This window comes from Rhinolophus sinicus, chromosome 2 (assembly GCF_057876585.1).
Source record: "Rhinolophus sinicus isolate RSI-liver-muscle chromosome 2, RSI-T2T, whole genome shotgun sequence".
NCBI lineage: Eukaryota > Metazoa > Chordata > Mammalia > Chiroptera > Rhinolophidae > Rhinolophus > Rhinolophus sinicus.
This window is the reverse complement of record NC_142502.1, coordinates 140405136-140426763: the sequence shown is the minus strand read 5'-3', so window position 1 is coordinate 140426763 and position 21628 is coordinate 140405136. Positions and strand designations below refer to the sequence as shown.

At 37.5% G+C, this 21628-nt stretch overlaps 1 protein-coding gene across 4 annotated transcripts in view; it reads right to left on the bottom strand.

The window, feature by feature from the left end:
• The window catches only part of C2H2orf42 (chromosome 2 C2orf42 homolog), a 28213-nt gene extending 11025 nt beyond the window's left edge, over positions 1-17188 (bottom strand). For 2 of the 4 annotated variants that reach the window (XM_019718590.3, XM_019718603.3), the window contains exons 1-6: positions 17078-17188; positions 9142-9423; positions 7908-8743; positions 6185-6295; positions 3739-3843; positions 1992-2096 (exon numbers count right to left, since the gene is read on the bottom strand). In XM_019718590.3, coding sequence (XP_019574149.2) covers positions 1992-2096; positions 3739-3843; positions 6185-6295; positions 7908-8730 — 1144 coding nt within the window. In that variant the 5' untranslated portion in view covers positions 8731-8743; positions 9142-9423; positions 17078-17188. Of the gene's footprint in view, positions 1-1991; positions 2097-3738; positions 3844-6184; positions 6296-7907; positions 8744-9141; positions 9424-11495; positions 11791-17018 lie in introns of all 4 variants that reach the window. The other 2 variants (XM_074332119.2, XM_088796109.1) reach the window with 2 other exon arrangements.
• Between the last annotated feature and the right edge of the window lie 4440 nt (positions 17189-21628).

Genomic DNA, 21628 nt, shown 5'->3' with positions numbered 1-21628 from the left:
CCTGCAAAATTTGGACACTATTTATCCAATAAACATCAGTCTTTCTCTCTGAATGTGAGCTCAAGGCAGGCAAAATGTTTGAAAATACTTAACAAACCTCTTAAAGAAACTTATAAGATACTAGGTGAACAAAAAGTCAATAGAAAGTGTTCAAGGGAGGGGTGGAAAGAGTTCTGTGTTTTCCTTAAAAACTCTGCAGAAGGGGCTACCTAGCCCCAGCAGAGGGAAAACATCCAGAATCACATGGATAAACATACAACTTAAAGAATGTTCCTTAAAGACTTTTAAAGACAGTTCAGATACCTTTTTGAAACAAAGTTGAAGCCAAAAAAAATTAAAATGGAAGATTTTCTAGAATTCCACAGAGACATTACCTTCTTTCAATTGATTTTACTTTATTGAATGTAGAATGTCAATAATAAAACTGTCACTGCTTTTGAGGCGCTAAAATATTAATATCTGGGTAGTTTACAGAAGTCACTACGCAAAGGAATTCTAAAAACCTTTCATCTTGAAACCAGATTATGGGATATATACAGAGACCATTATAGCTCTAAAAGAAGTACTAACTCACCAGAACGCAGCGGATGGGATGCCAGAGCTTAGGTTTACAAATTAATCTTGAAAAGCCCTCATAAAAGAGACTCACAGTCCAGCAGAGCTGGATGGTGACCGGGACAAAGGTGACGGTGATGGTGATGGGGACGGGGGTGGTGTAGGAATAGGATGGACAAGCACAACAGGGCAAAGCTGACCTTCTTGTCAATGTTCTATTTTCTATTTTGGGAGGCGGGTTAGCAGGTATTCATTATATTATTTCAAATAATAAATATAAAATTTTTAAAGAAAAGAAAAACATAGATTCTCTCTTTAACCTTCCTTAGCTTATTTTATTTTTCTAAAATGTAAGTTTTAAAGTTTTATTTATTCTGAATTAATACAAATAAAACTAAGCATACATTTTAAGGCCTCCATTCTTGTCCCTTTTCTCACCATGAAGTTGTAACTGTTCTAACCCGTCAAAACTTCTTTTTACTGAGTGTCGTCGTCAAGCTACTATTCAGTGTGGGGTACTTTATTTTTTAAGTGATATTCATAAATTGCACCATATTCAGCAAAGAGTATCAAAATGATATGAGGTCTATAAATATGCCATGAGGAGTGTTTGAAGACCTAAGATGTATCACTTGAAAAAGGGGAGACCTGTCCCCCCGGCAGGGCAATGGGTATGTGTGCAGTAGCAGGGACTGTTACTTGGAAACAGGAACCGATCTAGTCCATGTGGCTCGAGTGCAGAACTAGAACGAACAGGAAGAATTCGAAGCAAACATGTCCACTTAGCATAAGGAAGACCTTCCTCATGGCCATCACTGTCCAACTATGTTATGATCTACCTCAAACAGCGGTGAACTCCTCATCACTGGACAAAGCCTGGAAAACCATCCATCAAGGATGCTTTTCAGGCGATGGGCAAGGACTGGCTGAACGGTCCACTTCTGAAATTGCTGAGGTTCCATGAGGCTATCACAATCACACCCAAACCCAGCCTGTGTTCTCCAATCTTCCTTAGCATGTCTATGTAATATTATAACTATTTCAGTCTCAGATGTTTATATTTTCTCTAAACATTCTCCTTCCTTGCTTCGATTTTAAGTTTGAGAGAATGATTTTCTAAGGCTTTGGTATCTCCCTCCACACACACACACACACACACACACACACACACACACACACACACCAAGACCAATGCTATCTACCTTTATTTATTATTTGCTGCGTTTTTCCTCTTCCATCTCTAAATTCATTTTGCTGATCCTGCATTTAAATTATGTAATTATTCCTTTCTTTCACTTAGATTTCTATTTTTTTGTGGCCCAAGACACTCTGTGGAGTCAATCCTAGTTACTTGTTCTATCAAAACAGAACTACAGCACAATTACTTTAATTTCTCTTATTATCAGCAACAGCCCTGTTGGGTGACCAATACTTACCATCAAACTGATAGTGCATGGTTTGATGGATGCGTTCCGTGACACTGGCTAGCCAGTCTTGGAAGGATAAGGTCACTTGTGCCTCATCTAACAGCTGACCACAGGCTGACAAAAAAAAACAACTCTTTAATAACTTTTACCTGTTCTTAAAGAATAAACAGTTAGTTGAAGTTTGAAAAAGCTAAGGAGTATGTACAGATAAAAAAAGAGCAAGAAGCTAAAATTCAAAGAAACTAACTGAAATGGGAGATTCTGGGATTTTTTTTTTTTTAAAGAATCCATTTAGGAAAAAAGAGATTAAAAGCTCTGAGATACTAAAAAGCTTGAGATTAGTAACCACAGAAAGTTTGCAGCCTTTCAACACAAATGTATAATGGCTGCTACAATGTATAAGGAGTGTTAAAAAAAGGTTGATCCCCAAATGTCCAAGCTTAATTTTTCTCAGTAGAAAAGTGATATATGTTATGTTCAAATTAAGTCATTCTGTTTCATAAATTCAGGCTGATAGTCATGCTATTGCTTTTAGGTGTGTTTTCAAACTTCACAAACTTTGGAGAACAGACTATATGAGGTATGATCAAACAACACGGTGAATGTTTAAATGAAAAAAAATGTATTACAGTAAACACATTGCCATTAATCCCCCTCAAAATAACTCCCTCTCACTTCAAACATACTTATCCCATTGTTTTTGTCACTTTCTGAAGCAGTTCTGGAAGTCCTCTTTCATGAGGGTCTTTAGTTGCTCTGTCATGGCTGCCTCCATTTTGACTTTGGGGAAGAGCCAGAAGTTGCACAGTGCCTGATCTGGTGAATAAGGTGGATGGGGACACACCATAATGTTTTTATTTGATAGAAAATGCCATACCAGAAGCGATGTGTGACACAGAGCCTTTCTGTTGTGATCACAAACTATGGTGAATGCTGCTGCCTTCCCATTCAGTGGAAAGGCTGGGATCTTCAATACAGCAAGCAGCGTGTCAAACCTTAGAAACAGTGTGTGACAAATTTCAACTTGTTCAGTGCAGTCAGTTGGGTGTGAGCTATGGTTGAGAGGTCAATGCTCTGTGTCACAAATTGCTTATGGCATATGGCAATTTCTGTCAAATAAAAACACTACGGTGTGTCCTCATCCACCTATTCACCGGATCTGCCACCGTGTGACTTCTGGTTCTTCCCCAAAGTCAAAATGATTCAGGACATTGAGGCAGTCACGACAGCGCAACTAAAGACACTCAGGAAGAGGACTTCCAGAACTGCCTCAGAAAGTGGCAAGAACGACAGGATAAGTGTGTTCGAAGTGAGGGGGAGTATTTTGAGGGGGATTAATGGCAAGGTGTCTTTTACTGTAATTTTAAAAAATTTAAACATTTACCATAGTTTTTGATTATACCTCATATTTGTCTTTCTCAACAAATATTTATCACTGAATAATTATAAAACATGTTCCTTCTTCAACTTTAAAGCTCCATACCAACTGCATGTGGGTAATAAGAGGAAAAAACCGTACAAAATACCTGCTGCCAAAACATGTAATTTTTGTTGTATTTGTTATTTAAAAGACAGTTTGGTTCTGAGCATGATTTAACACCAGTGGGACAGGGCAGACATCAACCTCAGAGCCTACTAGTGTTTATCTTAGCACTCCCTGGGGGACAATATGCAATGTTTCTTTGGATTTATCGCTTTTAGCTTCTTTCAGACGATTTTTCACCTCTTTAACCTATTTGGGGGCAGGGAAACTTACCCTGCCTTTTTAATGAAGAAGCAACCACAGGCTTTTTCAGGCCACTTTTCCTTAGATTACTGCTCACTGCATCTTGAGGCAACAGTGAACTATTCGTCTGTGCACCTAAACCACAAATCATTAGTTTTTAAAAACATGTCTATAGAATATAAAACGATTTGGTATTAATTTCTGAAGAGTCTAAAACATATAAAAAGTCTTTGCTCCAGTTTCTAGAAGGAGTTAGCATTAGCCTTCATACATAACATTTTAAGTTTCTGAAGCTCTCTATAGGATATTGCAGGAGAACCAGAATTAAAAGGAAAAAATTCACCCACTGCTCCCACCTCTCAAACAATCACTATTAATTTTCTGGTGAATTATCTTCCATTTTTTCTATGAATAGATTGTTTTTGCTGATTTTGTGATTTTTAAGTAGCTGTGATTTACAAGGACTGCCAGATTTAGCCAAAGTTTCTTTTTTTTTTTTTTTTTTTTTTAAGATTTTATTGGGGAAGGGGAACAGGACTTTATTGGGGAACAGTGTGCACTTTCAGGACTTTTCTACAAGTTAAGTTGTTGTCTTTTCAATCTTAGTTGTGGAGGGTTCTGTTCAGCTTCAAGTTGTTGTTCTTTCAGTCTTAGTTGTGGGGGCACAGCTCAGCTCCAGGTCCAGTTGCCGTTGCTAGTTGCAGGGAGCACAGCCCACCATCCCTTGCGGGACTCGAGGAATTGAACTGGCAACCTTGTGGTTGAGAGCCCACTGGCCCATGTGGGAATCAAACCGGCAGCCTTCGGAGTTAGGAGCACGGAGCTCTAACCGCCTGAGCCACCGGACCGGCCCCTAGCCAAAGTTTTTAAAAAATTTCAAACAAATGAATACTTTTTTAGCATAAGTATGTTCCAAATATTGCATGGAAGATACTTATACTAAATAAATATTCATTGTTTATCTGAAAGTCAAGTTTGAGCATTCTGTAGTTCATCTGGCTACCTGAGTGTTCTACACATTTCTCCAAGTTGTTTCTAATTTTTCAATATTATAAGTGACCATAAAATGAGCATCTCTGGACAAAATGCTTTTCCTGTACCAAGGATTATTTCCTTAAAAAAGATTATTTAGAAGTGGACTACTGTGTCAAAGGGTAGGAACTTTATTTTTTGAATTTCAAGTTTTCCTGGAAAAGACTAATACATAAACATTTAAAAACACCCTCTTTTGCATTGCTGCCAGAATCACCTCTTAAAAACACAAAAATGATGATGTCACTTTGTTTCTCTACCTCTTTCCGATTTCCCAGCTCCAAAGCTCCTGTGCACGACCACCTGACTCACCCCCAGCAACACTCCCTATGGGTAGGAACATTTTGAAGGCTCTTAACAGATACTGCAAACTACTTTTACAAATGATTATGGCAATTTATACTACACCAGCCATGTCGGACAGCACGCATTTCACCTTTGCCTGTGGTCTCATCATTTAAAAAAATCTTTGCTAATTTGGTAGCAAAAAGCATCTTATTTTAATTTTGTATTTCTAAAACGTTTACATTTCTCTGTTCACTAGTGAGTTTGGCCCACATCTGTGGACCAGGTAATATTTTCTTTTTGTTGAGAGTCTAGGTCTTTTGACACTTATCTACTAGGGTACTTCAGCATTTTCATATTGATTTAGATGAGTCCTTAACTGACATTGGTATTATTTGAATAAAATGTGTATATATATATATATATATATATATATATATATATATATATTTACACACACACATATATATATGGTACCATATGCTGAAAATGCAAGTAACAATCTATATTCCTAAATTAGTGTAGAAAATATACTTAACCATTGTCACAAGTTCTTTAAAACACTCTATGGATGAAAACCTCATAACACTGTCCTATAGCAGGTTAAGGCGTACCCTGTTTCCCCGAAAATGAGACCTAGCCAGACAATCAGCTCTAATGCGTCTTTTGGAGCAAAAATAAATATAAGACCCAGTATTACATTACATATTATTTATATCATATCATATCATATTATATTATATTATATTATATTATATTATATTATATTATATATTATATTATGTTATGTTAAAGAGCCGGTCTTATAGTAAAATAAGACTGGGTCTTATATTAATTTTTGCTCCAAAAGACGCATTAGAGTTGATTGTCCAGCAAGTCTTAATTTCGGGGAAACATGGGAAGACTAGTCTGAATGTTTAAGGGATGAACAAATATATTCAGTAATAAGAGTGGAGTTTGGTTGGATCTTCCATTTGGCTAGTAAAACCAACTCTTAGCTTGACTGGACAAAGAATCATCAGCAGAGTGTAAAACTTTGTCAGGGAAAAGAAAACAGCGTAACAACTATTTCTTGTAACTGATGAGATTCAGTGAAACACATAAAACACGGTAAAAGAATCTCTAAAAATAACGTGAAACAAACCAAACAGCTTCTCACCAGATATTTCATCCTTTTTCCTCTTCTTTGCCTTAGAGGCAGTAGACTCACAAGTTGATACTGTTGATTCTGAATGGCAACCCAACTGAGGCACAATAATCTCTTTAAGACCTAAAATATAACAGATTTCTGAATTATTAATACTATCTATGCATGGGTCCCTATGTAGAGAAAAATTAATTTATACAAATCCAAATCCTCAAACAATAGAGTAATTACCTGCATTAAAATAAGTTCCTTTGAAATGCAAATCAAAACCACAATGAGATACCTCACCCCTGTTAGGTCTATTATCAATAAGAAATAACAAGTGTTGGAGAAGAAAAAGGAATCCTCATACACTGCTAGTGGGAATGTAAACTGGCAAAGCCAGTATGGAAAACAGTATGTAGGTGCCTCAAAAAATTAAGACTAGAGCTACTATATGACCCAGCAATCACTTTTCTGGGTATCTACCGGAAAAATTTGAAAACATTTATTCATAAAGATATATGTACCCCTATGTTCATTACAGCATTATTCATGGTAGCAAAGACATAAACAACATAAGAGTCCTTTAATGAATGATTGCATAAAGAAGATGTGGTACATATATTCAATGGAATATTACTCAGTCAAAAGAAAAATTGAAATACTGCCACTTGCGAGAACATGGATGGATTTTGAGAGCATCATGCTAAGCGAAATAAATCAGACGTAAAAGGATAAGAGCCATATGTTTTCACTGATACTGTTTCCCCGAAACTAAGACCTAGCCGGACCATCAGCTAGAGCTACAGCTGATGGCCTGGCTAGGTCTTAGTTTCGGGGAAAGACGGTATGTGGAATATAAAATAGAAAGCAACAAACGAACAAATAAAACAAACTCAGACAGACAACAGTTTGAAGGTTACCAGAAAGGAAGGGGGGTGGTGGGAAGATGAAGAGGGTAAAGGGGAGTCAAATATATGGTGACAGAGGGAGACCAGACTACGGGTAGTGAGCACACAATGCAATATACACATGATGTATTATAGAATTGTACACTTGAAACTTGTATGTTATTAACAAGTGTCACTCCAATAAATTTAATTTAAAAAGAGAGACTGTGGACCTGTTAAAAAAAGTTTCTTTAAAGAACAGCCCAAAACATGTTTTTATTCATAGAACATTAACTTGATAGGAGGTGCTACAGAGAAATGTAAAACTAAAAAGTTGGGAGCTGCTGCCAACTAAAGTTACTACGAGATGAAAATAAAAAGCGTCTACAAGATAAAAACATGTTAACAACAACAAAAGACTTGATGTAGAAACTTTTAAAAAGGTCTTCTTTTGAGCAAGGTGTGTGTTTCCCCATCTTCAGAGATAAGAAACAAGTAAACAAGCCAAAATAAAAGAGAATTTTTTGGTCTTTGTTTTTATTAACATAGGGCATCTGTGGAAGAGTAAAATAAAAAATCAAAGCAAAGCTAGCTATGCCAGATTCACTGTCTTAATGAAAATGTCTGATTCTCTTGATCATTAATTTCAACCAACCAATCAACCAACCAACCAACCAACCAACCAACCAACCAACCAACCAACCTTTATGCAAGTGCTGACTGGGATTAAAAGAAGGAATGCTTTTCATTTGAATTATCTAGCAACTGCTTCTGAAGGTTGCTAGTATAATCTCCAAATGCCATCAGTGGAATTCTTTCATTGCCATTTTAGAATAACAGAGTGTGTCAACCATACCACCTACCGCTGGAATCAAAATTTAGGAAGTCTGAGAATTCCTGAGCCAATGTCTCGTCACTGGCAAAAGCACAGATACAAGCAAAGAAATGAATGCATCTCTGGGCTGCCTCATCCTTGGAGGCATTCGACTTGTGCGATTTCAGAGTCTGGCAGGAGCAGAAGAAACGGCGCTCAGGCAAGCTTTTGGCACTGATTTTCTGCACAAAGGACGTATGCAAATACCCCAAACTATGCTTCTGGCTTGCCTTGCATTTCACCACCAAAATGTTTTTAGTAATTCTCTGTACAAGGGGACCTGTGGATTCTGTGGCCAACTGCCAGATGGTTTGCTTAGTTTCTGGGGAGGCCTGCATTGCATTCAGAACCGAGTTCTTCAAAGTCAGAGGGGTGGCCTCGGCCTGGCAGGTCACTGCCAGCTTGATGTGCTGGCACTGGTTTTCCACAACGCCCTGGGTGGCAGCTTTCAGGCATGAGGGGACATAACACCGTCCAGAGCTCAGCTGAGTGAAAATCGTCCCATCTGCTGTGTGGATGGTCGTCTCTGAAACACCTAGCTCCACAAAGCATCGGTAATCGGGGCCCCGGTCTCTTTGCCGCACTGAGTAGACCTGCAGATCGGAGCCTGTTATGATTTTGACGGCTTCAACACTAGGCTGTTTCCGTGCACCATAGCGGAATATGGTTCCACATGTCTTGTTCTTACAGCTCAATCCCCGGGTTCCATTGTATGTGCCGCATCGGGGACATTTTCTGATTCCCCTCAATGTGGCCTTTCCCAAATCAGATAAGAAAGCTGGGACTTTAGTCCTTAGAGAGTTTGGTTCCATTTTTCACAGGTCCCTGGAAAAGGCAATAAGCCCATCAGCATGAGTACACACACACACACACACACACACACACACACACACACAGTTAAAATCACTTTTGATTTTTAGTACAGAGTGAAATGTAAAGAAGCTATCCACTATTTTCAAACTGTACCCTCAAACAGAACATCAATTTAAATCCTCAAACAAAATAAAAGTGAAGGAAACATTGCCTTTCATATCTCTATATATTTTAAATATCCTAATGGAACAACTAAAGCATTTCTCTAGGTTCAATTCTGTTCTACACAACCCTAAATCAGTTAACCTAATCTTTACATGCACAATGTTTAACTTGAGCAAGGACTGGAGAATGGGAAAGATGAGTTCTTTCCCTTCCACCATTCCTCCCAGAACCCAACCCAGTCCTACCTGTATCAGCTACTGGAGCATCCGGGAAACAGTGTAACCTAAACTCGTAAGACCTAAAGGGTGTTTCATTAATTTGTGATGATCACAGAGGACAGGCGAAGACATAATCATTTACAGAGTGATTGTTACTGCTTAACCCAAAGCCTTCTGAATTTTGAACTCCATGATATAATAATGCAGACATTCTGCATCCTCCTTCTTGGCCAGCCAATGGCAAAGCTTCTGCCCAATGTTTCACAGTCAAAGAAGATTCCCAATGCCCTAAGTGGAGATGTTGGCAGTCTATAAGTAAAACAAGAAAACAAAGTTATACAATGACAGAATGATTCTTTCCTCTCAGAATAGGAATGTAAATCTTTCACAAATATTTGAGAAATATTTCACAGAAACTGGCATAGGAAGGGTTGTTTTGTTCACACAGGGAGTTGTCAAGAACACCTAGAGCCATGGTATATAATTGGTCAAACACTCATCCTTCCTAATAGTAATGAATAATATTTTTAGAGAGCTTTATGTTTTTCCAAGTGCTTTCTCATTATTATTTCATTTGAACCTCACAATATTATAATAGTATCTCTTTTTTTAAATTATGAGTACCGTTGTTTTCTTAAACTTTTATTTCTTTTTAAGTGTGTTTTTCCAGGCCCCATCAGCTCCAAGTCAAGTAGTTGTTTCAATCTAGTTGTGGAGGGCACAACTCACAGTGGCCCATGTGGAGATCGAACTGGCAACCTTGTTGTTAAGAGCACCGCGCTCTAACCAACCGAGCTAACCGACCGCCCCTATTAACAGTACCTTATTTGAGCCAAATAGCCATCGTTTTTCAGATGAAAATTAAAAAGTAATTTGCCTGAGATAACCCAGCAAATTTAGCAATGTGGTTTCCACTAACCCAGTGTTTGCTAAGAAGAGTGTGAACCTCTGCTTTTGATTTCCCACCAGTATTATGAAAAATTTCAAACATAAATAGAATCATACAGTAAACCTCCATATACTCACCCACTCTTCTACAATTAACATTTTACTGTATTTGCTTTAATAAATATCTATTTATCCTTCTCCAGCCATCAGTCCCTCTTATACTTTGATGCATATTATTAACATACAAAGTTCAATATTTTTAAAGCTTTTTAAAAAAAGTAATCTGCTTGTGATTTTGAAATAGGTTGCTGGCATTACTTTCTCCCCTTGACTCCAAGGGATGGTCTTGATAAAATATTTTCCCTCCACATCTTCTATAGTCCAGTGATTAACAAACAGAAAAGTACAAAAGAAAAGTCTAACAATACCCACCTTTTCATTGGTGCTATGAACTAATCCTCCAACTGTAATATTTGCTGAGTATCTACTGAGTAAGTAAATCTTTGTGAAATATGATCTATAGCAGGGTTTCTCTATCTTGGCACTATTGATATTTAGGGCTGCGTAAATTCATGGTTGTATTTTAGAAGAGTCTGACCATTGTTTCTAGCTTTCTTAAAAATTTATTTGGGTACAGGATAAGATTTTATTGGGAGAAAAATGTACTACTTCTAAAAATGTCTGAAAAATACATCAGTGATTTTAAACGTGAACAAGGGGAGGGGATCCAAATAATTTTAATTGATACACTAATTTACTAATTTTTAAATTATACAATGTAAAAGGAAAGTTAAGGGCAAAAATGGTCATTAAAAATATTTTATTCATCCTATCTCATTTTCTATACTCAAATAAATTCCAGGCAGATAAGTACAAAAGGTGGAACTGTTAAGAGAGTAGAATTAAAAAGGGGGGAGGGGAGCAGCCGGATGGCTCACTTGGTTAGATCACAAGCTCTTAACAAGGTTGCCAGTTCAATTCCCCCATGGGATGGTGGGCTGCGCCCCCTGCAACTAAGATTGAAAACGACAACTGGACTTGGAACAGAGCTGCGCCCTCCACAACTGGATTGAAGGACAATGACTTGGAGCGGATGGGCCCTGGAGAAACACACTTCCCCAATATTCCCCAATTTTAAAAAAAAGGGTTGGGGAATTTAAAAACATATTTTTTAAGGATATCAGAATGAGGATGGCCTAAATGACACAAAACCCAGAATCCATAAAATACTGATTAATTTTTTTCCTGACTGTACCAGTGTTCAATAAAAATATCTCTGTATTGAGGTATATTTTTACACACCATAAAACTCACCCATTTTAAGTGTACAATTCAATGATATTTATTAAATGTACAGAGTTAGACACCCATCACTACAATTCAGTTTTAGAATACTTCCATCACCCCCCAAAAGAGCTCTCTTGCTGTTTGTAGTCAATCACCATCCTACCCCCAGGCAAGCACTAATCTGCTGTTTATCTCTATAGATTTACCTTTTCTGGACATTTCATTTAGATGGAATCATACTATAGGTGGTCCTTTGTGTCTGGCTTCTTTCACTCAACATAATGTTTTCAAGGTTCAACTACACTGTAGCATGTATCTGTACTTCATTCCTTTATATTGCTGACTAGTATTCCATCCTATGGATGTATCATTTTCTTTATCCATTCACGAGCTGACAGATGTTTGGATTGTTTCCAAGTTTGGGCTGGTACAACACTGCTGCTAATATTAACATGCAGGTCTTTGTGTAGACAATTGTCTTCCTTTCTCAGGGGCAGGTACCTAGAAGTGGAATCACTGGGTCATATGGCAAGTTTCTGTTTAATTCTTTAAAAAACTGGTTGTACCATCTTACATTCACACCAGCAACATAAAAGTGTTTCTGTCTCTCCACTTCCTGGTTAACACGTTATTGTCTTCTTGATTATAGCCATTTGATTAGAGTGGGTGTGAAGTGATATCTCATTATGGTTTTAACTCGCATTTCTCTAATGAATAATAATGTTGAACAATATTTCACATGCTTACTTAGTCATGTGTTTATCTCTTTGAGGAAATAGCTATTCAAATATTTTATCCATTTAAAAATTAAAACTGATGATATTTATTATATAAAAACAAAAATTTTCTGCACGGAGGGGCCAGCCCTGTGGCTCAGGCGGTTAGAGCTCTGTGCTCCTAATGCCGAAGGCTGCCGGTTTGATTCCCACATGGGCCAGTGGGCTCTCAACCACAAGGTTGTTGGTTCGCAAGGGATGGTGGGCTCCGCCCCCTGCAACTAACAATGGCAATTGGACCTGGAGCTGAGCTGCGCCCTCCCCCACTAAGATTGAAAGAACAATAACTTGACTTGGAAAAAGTCCTGGAAGTACACACTGTTCCCCAATAAAGTCCTGTTCTCCTTCCCCAATAAAATCTTTAAAAAACATATTTTTTTCTGCATGGAAATAAGTACCATAGCTAAGTCCAAAGACGAAAACAAACTGAGCAACACAAGCACTTCAAGATTTATACGTGAAAGCTACAAAACATCATTGAAAGAAATTAAAGACCTAAAAAACAAAAGACATCTCATGTTCACAGATCAGAAGACTTAATATTGTTAAGATGGCACTACTCTCCAAATTGATCTACAGATAAAATGTAATCCCTATCAAAATCCCAGGTGCCTTTTATTTTAAAAATAGAAATTAACAAGATGATCCTAAAATTCATATGGAAATGCAAGGGACCTGGAAAAGCCAGAATAATCTTGAGAAAGATGAACAAAGTAGGACTCACACTTTCTGATTTCAAAACTTACTATAAAGCAAATTAGGACAATGTGGACAGAGAAGGATAAATACTGTATGATATCACTTCTGTGTAGAATCGAAAAAAGCTGAACTCACAGAATCAGAGAACGGCATGGTGTTTGCCAACGGCTGAGGGTGGGTGGTTGGTGGTGGGAGAAATGGGGATATATTAGTAAAAAACTTCCAGTTATAAGATGAATAAGTTCTAGGGATCTAATGTACAGCATGGTGATTATAGTTGATAATACTGTATTATATACTTGAAAGTTGCTAAGAGTAGATCTTAAATATTCTCATGGCACAAAAAGAAATGGCAATTATGTGACATGATAGAGCTGTTAGCTAAGGCCATGGGAGTAATCATTTAGCAACATATAAGTGTATCAAATCAACACAATGTACACTTTAAACTTACACAGTGTTGTACATCAATTATATCTCAATAAAGCTGAGGAAAAAAGATAATGTGGTACTGGCATAAAGATAGACATACAGATCAGTGGAACAGAACTGAGAGTTCAGAAATAACCCCTCACATTTATGATAACTTGATTTTCCATAGGGATGCCAAGATCATTTAATGGGGAAAGAATTGTCCTATTAACAAATGATGCTGGGACAGTTGGGTATACACTGCAAAAGAATGAAGTTGGACCTTCACCTCACACTGTATACAAAAATTAACTCAAATAGATCATAGACATAAATGTTAAGAGACAAAACTATAAAACTCTTAGAAGAAAACAGGAGTAAATCTCATGACCTTAGATTAGGCAATGGTCTCTTAGATATGACACCAAAAGCACATGTGAGAAAAGAAAAAAATAGAAAAATTGGACTTCATAAAAATTAAAAAAGCATCTGTGTTCAAAGCACACCATTAAGAGAGTGAAAAGACAATCCACAGAATGGGAGAAAAATATTTGCAAGTCATGTATATGAGAAGGGACTTGTATCCAGAATATATAAAGAACTCTTACAATCAAGTCAACAATAAAAAGACAAATAACCCAATTTAAAAATGGGCAAAGGAAAACAAAAACAAAAAACAAAAACAAACAAATACATAAATAAAAATGGGCAAAGGATCTGAATGGATATTTCTCCGAAGATATACAAATAACTGATAAGCACATGAAAAAATGTTCAATATTATGTTAGGGAAATGCAAATCAAACCCACAATGAGATGCCACTTCACAAGCACTAAGATGACTAAAAAAGACAGATAATAACAAGTGTTGACATGAATACAGAAAAATTAGGATGCTCATCTGTTGTTGATGGTATTGTAAAATGGCACAGGCACTTTGGAAAACTGGTGGTTCCTCAAAATGTTAAAGAGAGTTACCATACAATTTCTAAGAGAATATATGCCCAAGGGAACTGAAACATACAAAAATTTGTACATGAATGTTCATAGTATTATTCATAATAGTCAGAAAGTAGAATTAATCCAAATGTCTATGAACTGATGAATGGATAAACAAAATATGGTATATCCATACAATGGAATATTATTTGGTGATAAAAGAGAATAAAGTTCTGATACATGGTACAACATGGATAAATGAACCTTGAAATACTATGCTAAGAGAAGCCAGACAAAAAAAGCCACACATTGTATGATTCCACTTAAATGTAATATCCAGAATAGGGAAATGCATAGAGACAGAAAGTAGATTAGTGGTTGTCAGGGGCTGGAGGTAAAGGGGGAGGGAGTTGGGAGTGACTGCTAATGAGTATGAGGTTACTTTTTGGGGTGATGAAAGGTTATACTACTCTGAATATACTAAAATCACTGAATTATAACACTTTCAAAGGGTGACTTTTATGTTATGTAAATTACATTTCAATAAAGCTGTCATTAAAAATAGAAGAGGGATGGCCAGATAGCTCAGTTGGTTAAGAATGTGAGCTCTGAAAACAGGGTTGCTGGTTGGAGTCCCACATGAGCCAGTGAGGCACCCTCCACAACAAGATTGAAGACCACAAGCTGTCGCTGAGCCCCTGGAGGGGCGGCCGGATGGCTCAGTTGGTTAGAGCTTGAGCTCTCAACAAGGTTGCCATCAACTCCCACATGGGATGGTGGGCTGCGCCCCCTGCAACTAAAGATTGGAAAAACAGTGCCTGGACTTGGAGCTGAGCTGTGCCCTCCACAACTAGATTGAAGGACAACGACTTGGAGCTGATGGACCCTGGGGAAACACACTGTTCCCCGATAAAAAAATAAAAATAAAAATAAAAATAAATAAATAAATAAATAAATAAATAAATAAATAAAAGAAAAGGGCCGGCACGGTGGCTCAGGCGGTTGGAGCTCCGTGCTCCTGCTCCTAACACTGAAAGCTGCCGGTTCAATTCCCACATGGGCCAGTGGGCTGTCAACCACAAAGTTGCCGTTTGGACTCCTGGATTCTCGCGGGGGATGGTGGGCGCCGCCCCTTGCAACTAAGGTTGAACAGGGCACCTTGAGCTGACCTGCTGCTGAGCTCCCAGATGGCTCAGTTGGTTGGATTACAGGCTCTCAACCACAAGATTGCCGGTTCGACTCCCACAAGGGCTGTGCCTTCTGCAACTAACAACAGGTACTGGAGTTGAGTTGTGCCCTCCACAACTAAGATTGAAAGGACAACTTGACTTGGAAACCCAATAAAGTCCTGTTCCCCTTCCCCAATAAAAATCTTAAAAATTTTTTTTAAATGCAAATGACAAAGAGCTGGTTTCCTAAGAGTTTTTATAAATCAGTAATAATAATAATAATAATAATAATAATAAAGCCCAGTAGAAAAATGAGCAAAGGGCATGAAAAGACAGCTTATGAAAAAGAAAAAAGAAAAATTATTTTAAACATCCAAAATTCAACCTTACAATAAGAGGTAAATTAAAACATGACCATACTTATGTGGAGAAATAGGCACTGTACATTGTAGGTGGGCATGTAAAGTGCAACATCCCTCTTTAAAGGGATGTAAATAAATGTAAAATACATATTTTGATTTAGCAATTCCACTTTTAAGATTTCATGAGTTATGTTCTCACATGTACACAAATTATGTAGAGGGATACTCCACCTAGGGTTACCCATACTTGCACAGGAATAGAAGCAGTCTAAGAGCTGACTAAATTATGGTGTAACCATACAACATGCCAATACAAAACCACTAAAAAGAATCAGACAGGTTTATATGTATTGATAAGGAACAAGTATCAAGATACCCTATGGAGTGAAAAAAGATGAAGTACTTCATGTAGGATACTCTTAATTTAAAAAAAGACGGGGAGATACATGCACACACATACACACAGAATAATCTCTATTGTCTCAGAAGAAGTGACTTGGGAAATAGAAAGTGGGAGACTTACATTTTATTGTTTTGTAATATTTGAATTTTAAACATGTACTAGTCACTAGATTCTATATTGAATGCATACACAAACAAGTAACACAACTTGTACAGAACCTGTATTTGAATCCTGCCTGTAAAAGGGAGTCCTGAGCACGATGGTGTAAAGGGACGGGTGCTGGAAGAGCTAACCTATGAATGCTCCCTGGATGTAGTGGGTTTTCGTGGAGCTACTTGGCTGAAGAGCTATAACGTTTGGCGGATGCTGTTTAATGTGAACAAGTGAAGCAGTCAGCAGAGAACATAATGTACTAACGTTTACTGAGTACAAGTATTTACTCATGCATTGCTCACCGTGATCAGACAGAGGTGCTATTTTATTTTACGCATCTTTAGAGATGAAGAAATGGCCTTAGTGAGAGTAATGATTTGGTGAATGTCTCACAGCCAGCTCCCGATAATCTAACGTGAGTTTGGAATCTGCAGGATTCCTTGCCAAACCACAAGGAAGGGGGAGGCCTAGAAGCCAGAAAGCTCGAATCCTGGTCCAGGATGCGTCCATTGGCTCTACGCGGTCGCACCCCGCAGAGTCCGCAGGGCCAAACCGGAAATATGTGTGGGGACCGGGACTGCGGCACGCGCATCTCCGGCCTGGCTTCCGGGACCCAGCCCGCCCCCAGACACACCACACGGGACCTGCTTCCCGGCATCCTCCCCGCGCGACGGCTCACTTCCGGTCCTAAGTAGGCCCAAGCAGAAGCATCACCTGGCAGACAGCCTGCTCCATGGATACGCTCTCCGTCGGGATTCCCGGCTCTACACCCTTGTCCCACCACCAACCCCGCCTTCTGTCAACACGTCCTCCTTACCTGCCCTGCGCCCCCCCCACTCCGCGGCCCCAGGGCCCCACGCTGATGACCGCCCTCACCTCCTCTCTCTTCGCCTGCTGCAGTCTTTTACAAACGCGGCCAAACTATTCGCTGTAACGACAGCCGTTATTGGTCAGGGCCGCCCACGCGCGGTGAGTGCCCGCCCACCTCAGCTCGCGTTGTCTGATGGGAGTTGTAGTTTCGTACTTCCAGAGGCTGCTGAGAATTGCCGGGGAATCTGGTTGTAGAAATCTGCGGTTACCTGGTAGCTGTAACGCTCAGGTTCTTCACTGGGGCTGAAGTGCTTCTGGCCAACCCTGCTGATACGGAGGGCACTGACACAGCTCTAGGGCTGGTCATGACTGTTTCAAGCCCGAGAGCCCTATTTTTGAGTAGAGTTCCGTTGGTAATTGATGCAAAAATCGCCTTATATTTTCTACACTATTAGCAAATATTGGCTGCGACTTAGCGTTTTGTCAAAGGAGGTGTTCTCCACCAAAGTATGCGCTGTTTCTATCACTTCTGTGTTTGTATCAAGTTATCTTTTTCTCCCTTAACTACACTCTGGCATATTATTTTAATGTTTTCCCTTATGATGAATTGAAATTGGCTTCCTGTATGTGCTAGTTCCGGTCCTTGGAATTACACAGAATAAATCTAAATGCTCATTGTTCATGACTGAAGATAACGCCTGAATGCAATGTGTTAAAGGTGAAGCCTGTGTGTGTTGTAGATTTCCTGCACCTTTGGCCCTGGTCATGCTACTTACTAGTGGTGGGGCTGTAGGTAGGTTGCTTGCGAAAATGGTCCTTTCCAGGACTAAAGTTTATATTGTTTCTTAAACTGGAGGTAGGAGGAAAAGGGCACACTTCTTCCAGATTTTTCAAATTTTGTCTTTACATTTCAATTACAAGTTTTTAAAATGATCATCAGCATATCCTGGATCGTCCGGGTGATGACACAGTACACCTTTTCCTATTCTCTGAACATCATTATTTCAACCTTGAGGTAGATTTTTGTTGTGATGCCTGTGTCAAGCTATTAATTCACAGTGAGCCTCCTGGCATCAAGATGTTTTGTAATAGTATGATTATTATCTACTTCAAGGAAATGTAAATGTTAGAGGAGTAATGTTTTAAAAGTTTCAACTATGTGGCAAACCAGGATATGAAAAATAATATCAGTGACTACTTATCAAGCACGTAGCAATATTGCATGCTGTGTGCTGAATGAAGGCTTTCCATCTTTATCCATTTTAGTTTCATAACCACCAGCATTTCTATGAACCCCCCCACAAAAAGATAGTATATGTTTTCTGACTATAAAGAAATTAAGTTAAAAAAATTAAGTTAGAAATCAATAACAAAAATGTGGAAATTCCAAAACACATACAAGTAATTTATGGTATGTTAATTTTCAGTACATTAATATTTTTTACCCAGCCACTTTTCTGAATTCTCTCATTGTTTTTATAGTTTTTTTCTAATTGTCATAGGTTCAGAATATTAATATTTGTAATAGTGGAAATCTTGTCTTCCTGACGTGAAGGAGGATGTTTCTAGGATTTTCCCATTTGCACAAGGCTTGCTTTTATGATAGTTATATTTAGAAGAAAGATGTCTATATTCAAAAAGATTGTTTTCAACCACCTTTTATCACTTTCAAAGATAAATGCTACATTTTTTTCTGCAACTTGCTTTTTTCACTTAATATACTGTGAGCATATTTTTTTTCTTTCTTTTTTCCGTGCTCATATTTGTTAGTACACATTATTGTACCTCATTCTGGTCAATGACTGCAAAGTATTCCATTGCACAGTTCTATTAATATAGGCTAGACCCCATTAGTGACAACCCTCAAATCTATGTGGATTAAAATGACATGTCTCATTGTTTAGAGTCAACAACTTAAATCAGCTGGACTCTGTCCTTCATTATCTTCCTCACTCCAGCACCCAGGCTGGCAGAATACTCACTACCTGGAAACACTCTTGGCAACCAGGGCAAAGATATACCAGCTCTTAGAGCTTCTATCCAGAAATATCCCAGATCACTTTCACTCATTTTTTTAAAAAGCAAATCAAATCATGTGGTCATGCCTAAGTTTCACAGTCTGGAGAAATAAAATCTTCCCACAATGGATAGTGTAACTTAATGGATGGATAACCTGTCCCGATTGTATGAGATACTCAGATTTCTATGAATCAGACTCCCAACAGATGCCATCATGTCATCATTAGTGAAGTTAGTTGGCTTGTGATTCTTCCACTCTCTTCCTTTTTTTGTGTTTTGGTTTCAATGCTTACAGTCTTTATAAAATAACTTTAATATTATTCTCTCCTGTTCTCAGGGAAGTTTGTCTGGTTTTACTGATAGAGTGATAAAGCTCACTTCTAAAGCTATTTGTGCCCATTTTTTGGGAAGTGTTGGTGGTGTGTTTTTTTTTTGGTGTGCAGATTTTTAACTACTTCTTCAAATTCTTTGATGGTTATGAGACTGTTGAGGTCTTCTGTTTCTTCTTGAGATTGTTTTTTAGTTATCCTTCCTTCCGCCAAAATCATTTATTTTGTTTTCAAGTATAAGCATATTGTTCTTGGTATTCTTATCTTTTTTAAAATTAATGAATTTTATTTTTTAGAACAGTTGTAGGTTCACATCACAATTGAGCAGAAAGTACAGACAATGACCATATACTTCCTGTTCCACATAAAACCTTTCCCATTAATGACATCGTGCATGGCTATGGTACATTTGTTGTGATCGATGCACCTGCATTGACACACATCATCACCTAAAATCTGTAGTTTACATAAGGGTTCCTTCTTGGTGTTGTACATCCAATGGGTTTTGACAAATGTGTAATGCTTCAATGGGTTTTGACAAATGTGTAATGCCATGTATGCACCATTTCAATATCATACAGAATAGTTTTACTGCCCTAAAAGTCTTCTGTTCTCCACCTACTCATTCCTGTCTCCCTTCTAACTCCGTTGAAACCACTGATCCTTTTACTGTGTCCATACTTTTACCTTTTCCAGGTTATATTGTTGGAGTCCTTTTAGTACAGAAGGTGCCAAAAAAATGTATACACATTTTGAGAAAGGAAAAAACTGTATTAAAATTGTAATACTCTATACTGATAACAAAAGATGAATATGTCACATTTTACTTCTGCAATTACAAGAAGTGTTCAAAGTGGTTACCATCAGCGTAATTTTTATACTGTTTTTTCCTTTCTTAAAATGTGTATACATTTTTTTGGCACCCTCTGTATATAGCCTTTTCAGATTGGCTTCTTTCATTTAGTAATATGCATTTTTCTCCTTATCTTTTTAAATCTTGGCTGAATCTATAGTGGAAGCTCTCTTTTTGCTCCTAATTTTATTTGTGCTTTCTTTTTCCAGATCTGTTTCACCGATGTTTTTCATTTTATTGATCTTTTCAAGAGAACAAACTTTTTGGCTTGTTTGAGCTTATATGTTTTTAATTGTATTAATTTTTGTTCCTATTTCATTATTTCCTTTATTCTTTTTCTAACTTCTTAAGCAGGAAACACAGCTCATTAATTTTTACATTAAGGTTATATTAATACATTATTTTCTAAGTACCATCTTACCTGTATTCCACAAATTTTGATATGTAGTATTTTCATTTATTAAAAATTTTAAATATTTAAAAAATTTCACTGTTATCTTCTTTGACTCATAAGTTATTTTACACGTTTTTGAATTTCTACAAATTTTTATTTCTAATTTATTTATAGTCAGAAAACATAAGCTTTTTTTCTTGTCTCATAGAAACTCTGCTTTTATGTTAATAGACAAATAATAGCTCCTGAAGGCATTTTCAGTAAGAAGAATTTATGTGCTATTTGCATTTTAGAGCAAATATTCACATTTTGATTTTTGCCAATTGGCAATAATTATCCTTCAACTTCCCTCACCCTTCTAGCCTCTTTTTTAAACCAATATTTTCTCAAGTATTCCACATGTAGAGGTGAGTATTTTTTCTTTTTTCCTACTATTAATTTGGCTACATCAGGATTAGGGTTTCCTGTTATGTATTTTTGTTTACTTTTGACATGTTATTTAGAACACCACATCTAGATTTTTAATATCCACAATCTTTTTTTTTTGAAGTGTTTTTCCAGGACCCATCAGCTCCAAGTCAAGTAGTTGTTTCACACGATGTGTTTTAACTTACCATGTTTCCTCGAAAATAAGAGCCAGACAGTCAGCTCTGTGTCTTTTGGAGCAAAAATTAATATAAGACCCAGTCTTACAAGACCCGGTATTATATTATATACTTTATTGTATCATATTATACCCAGTCTTATAGCAAAACAAGACCGGGTCTTATATTAATTTTTGCTCCAAAAGACGCATTAGAGCTGATTGTCTGGGTAGGTCTTATTTTCAGGGAAACATGGTATTAGCTTAGTCCATTTACATTTATTATGCTTATCTGTTTGGAATTATTTCTACCATCTAATTTTGTGATTTGTTTGTCTGGCTTCCTGTTTCTTTTTTCTGCCTTCTTTTGGATTTGTTAGCTCCTCTTCTCTTTTTGGAAGTTATATGCTCAATTTCTATTTTAGTAATGATCCTTTAC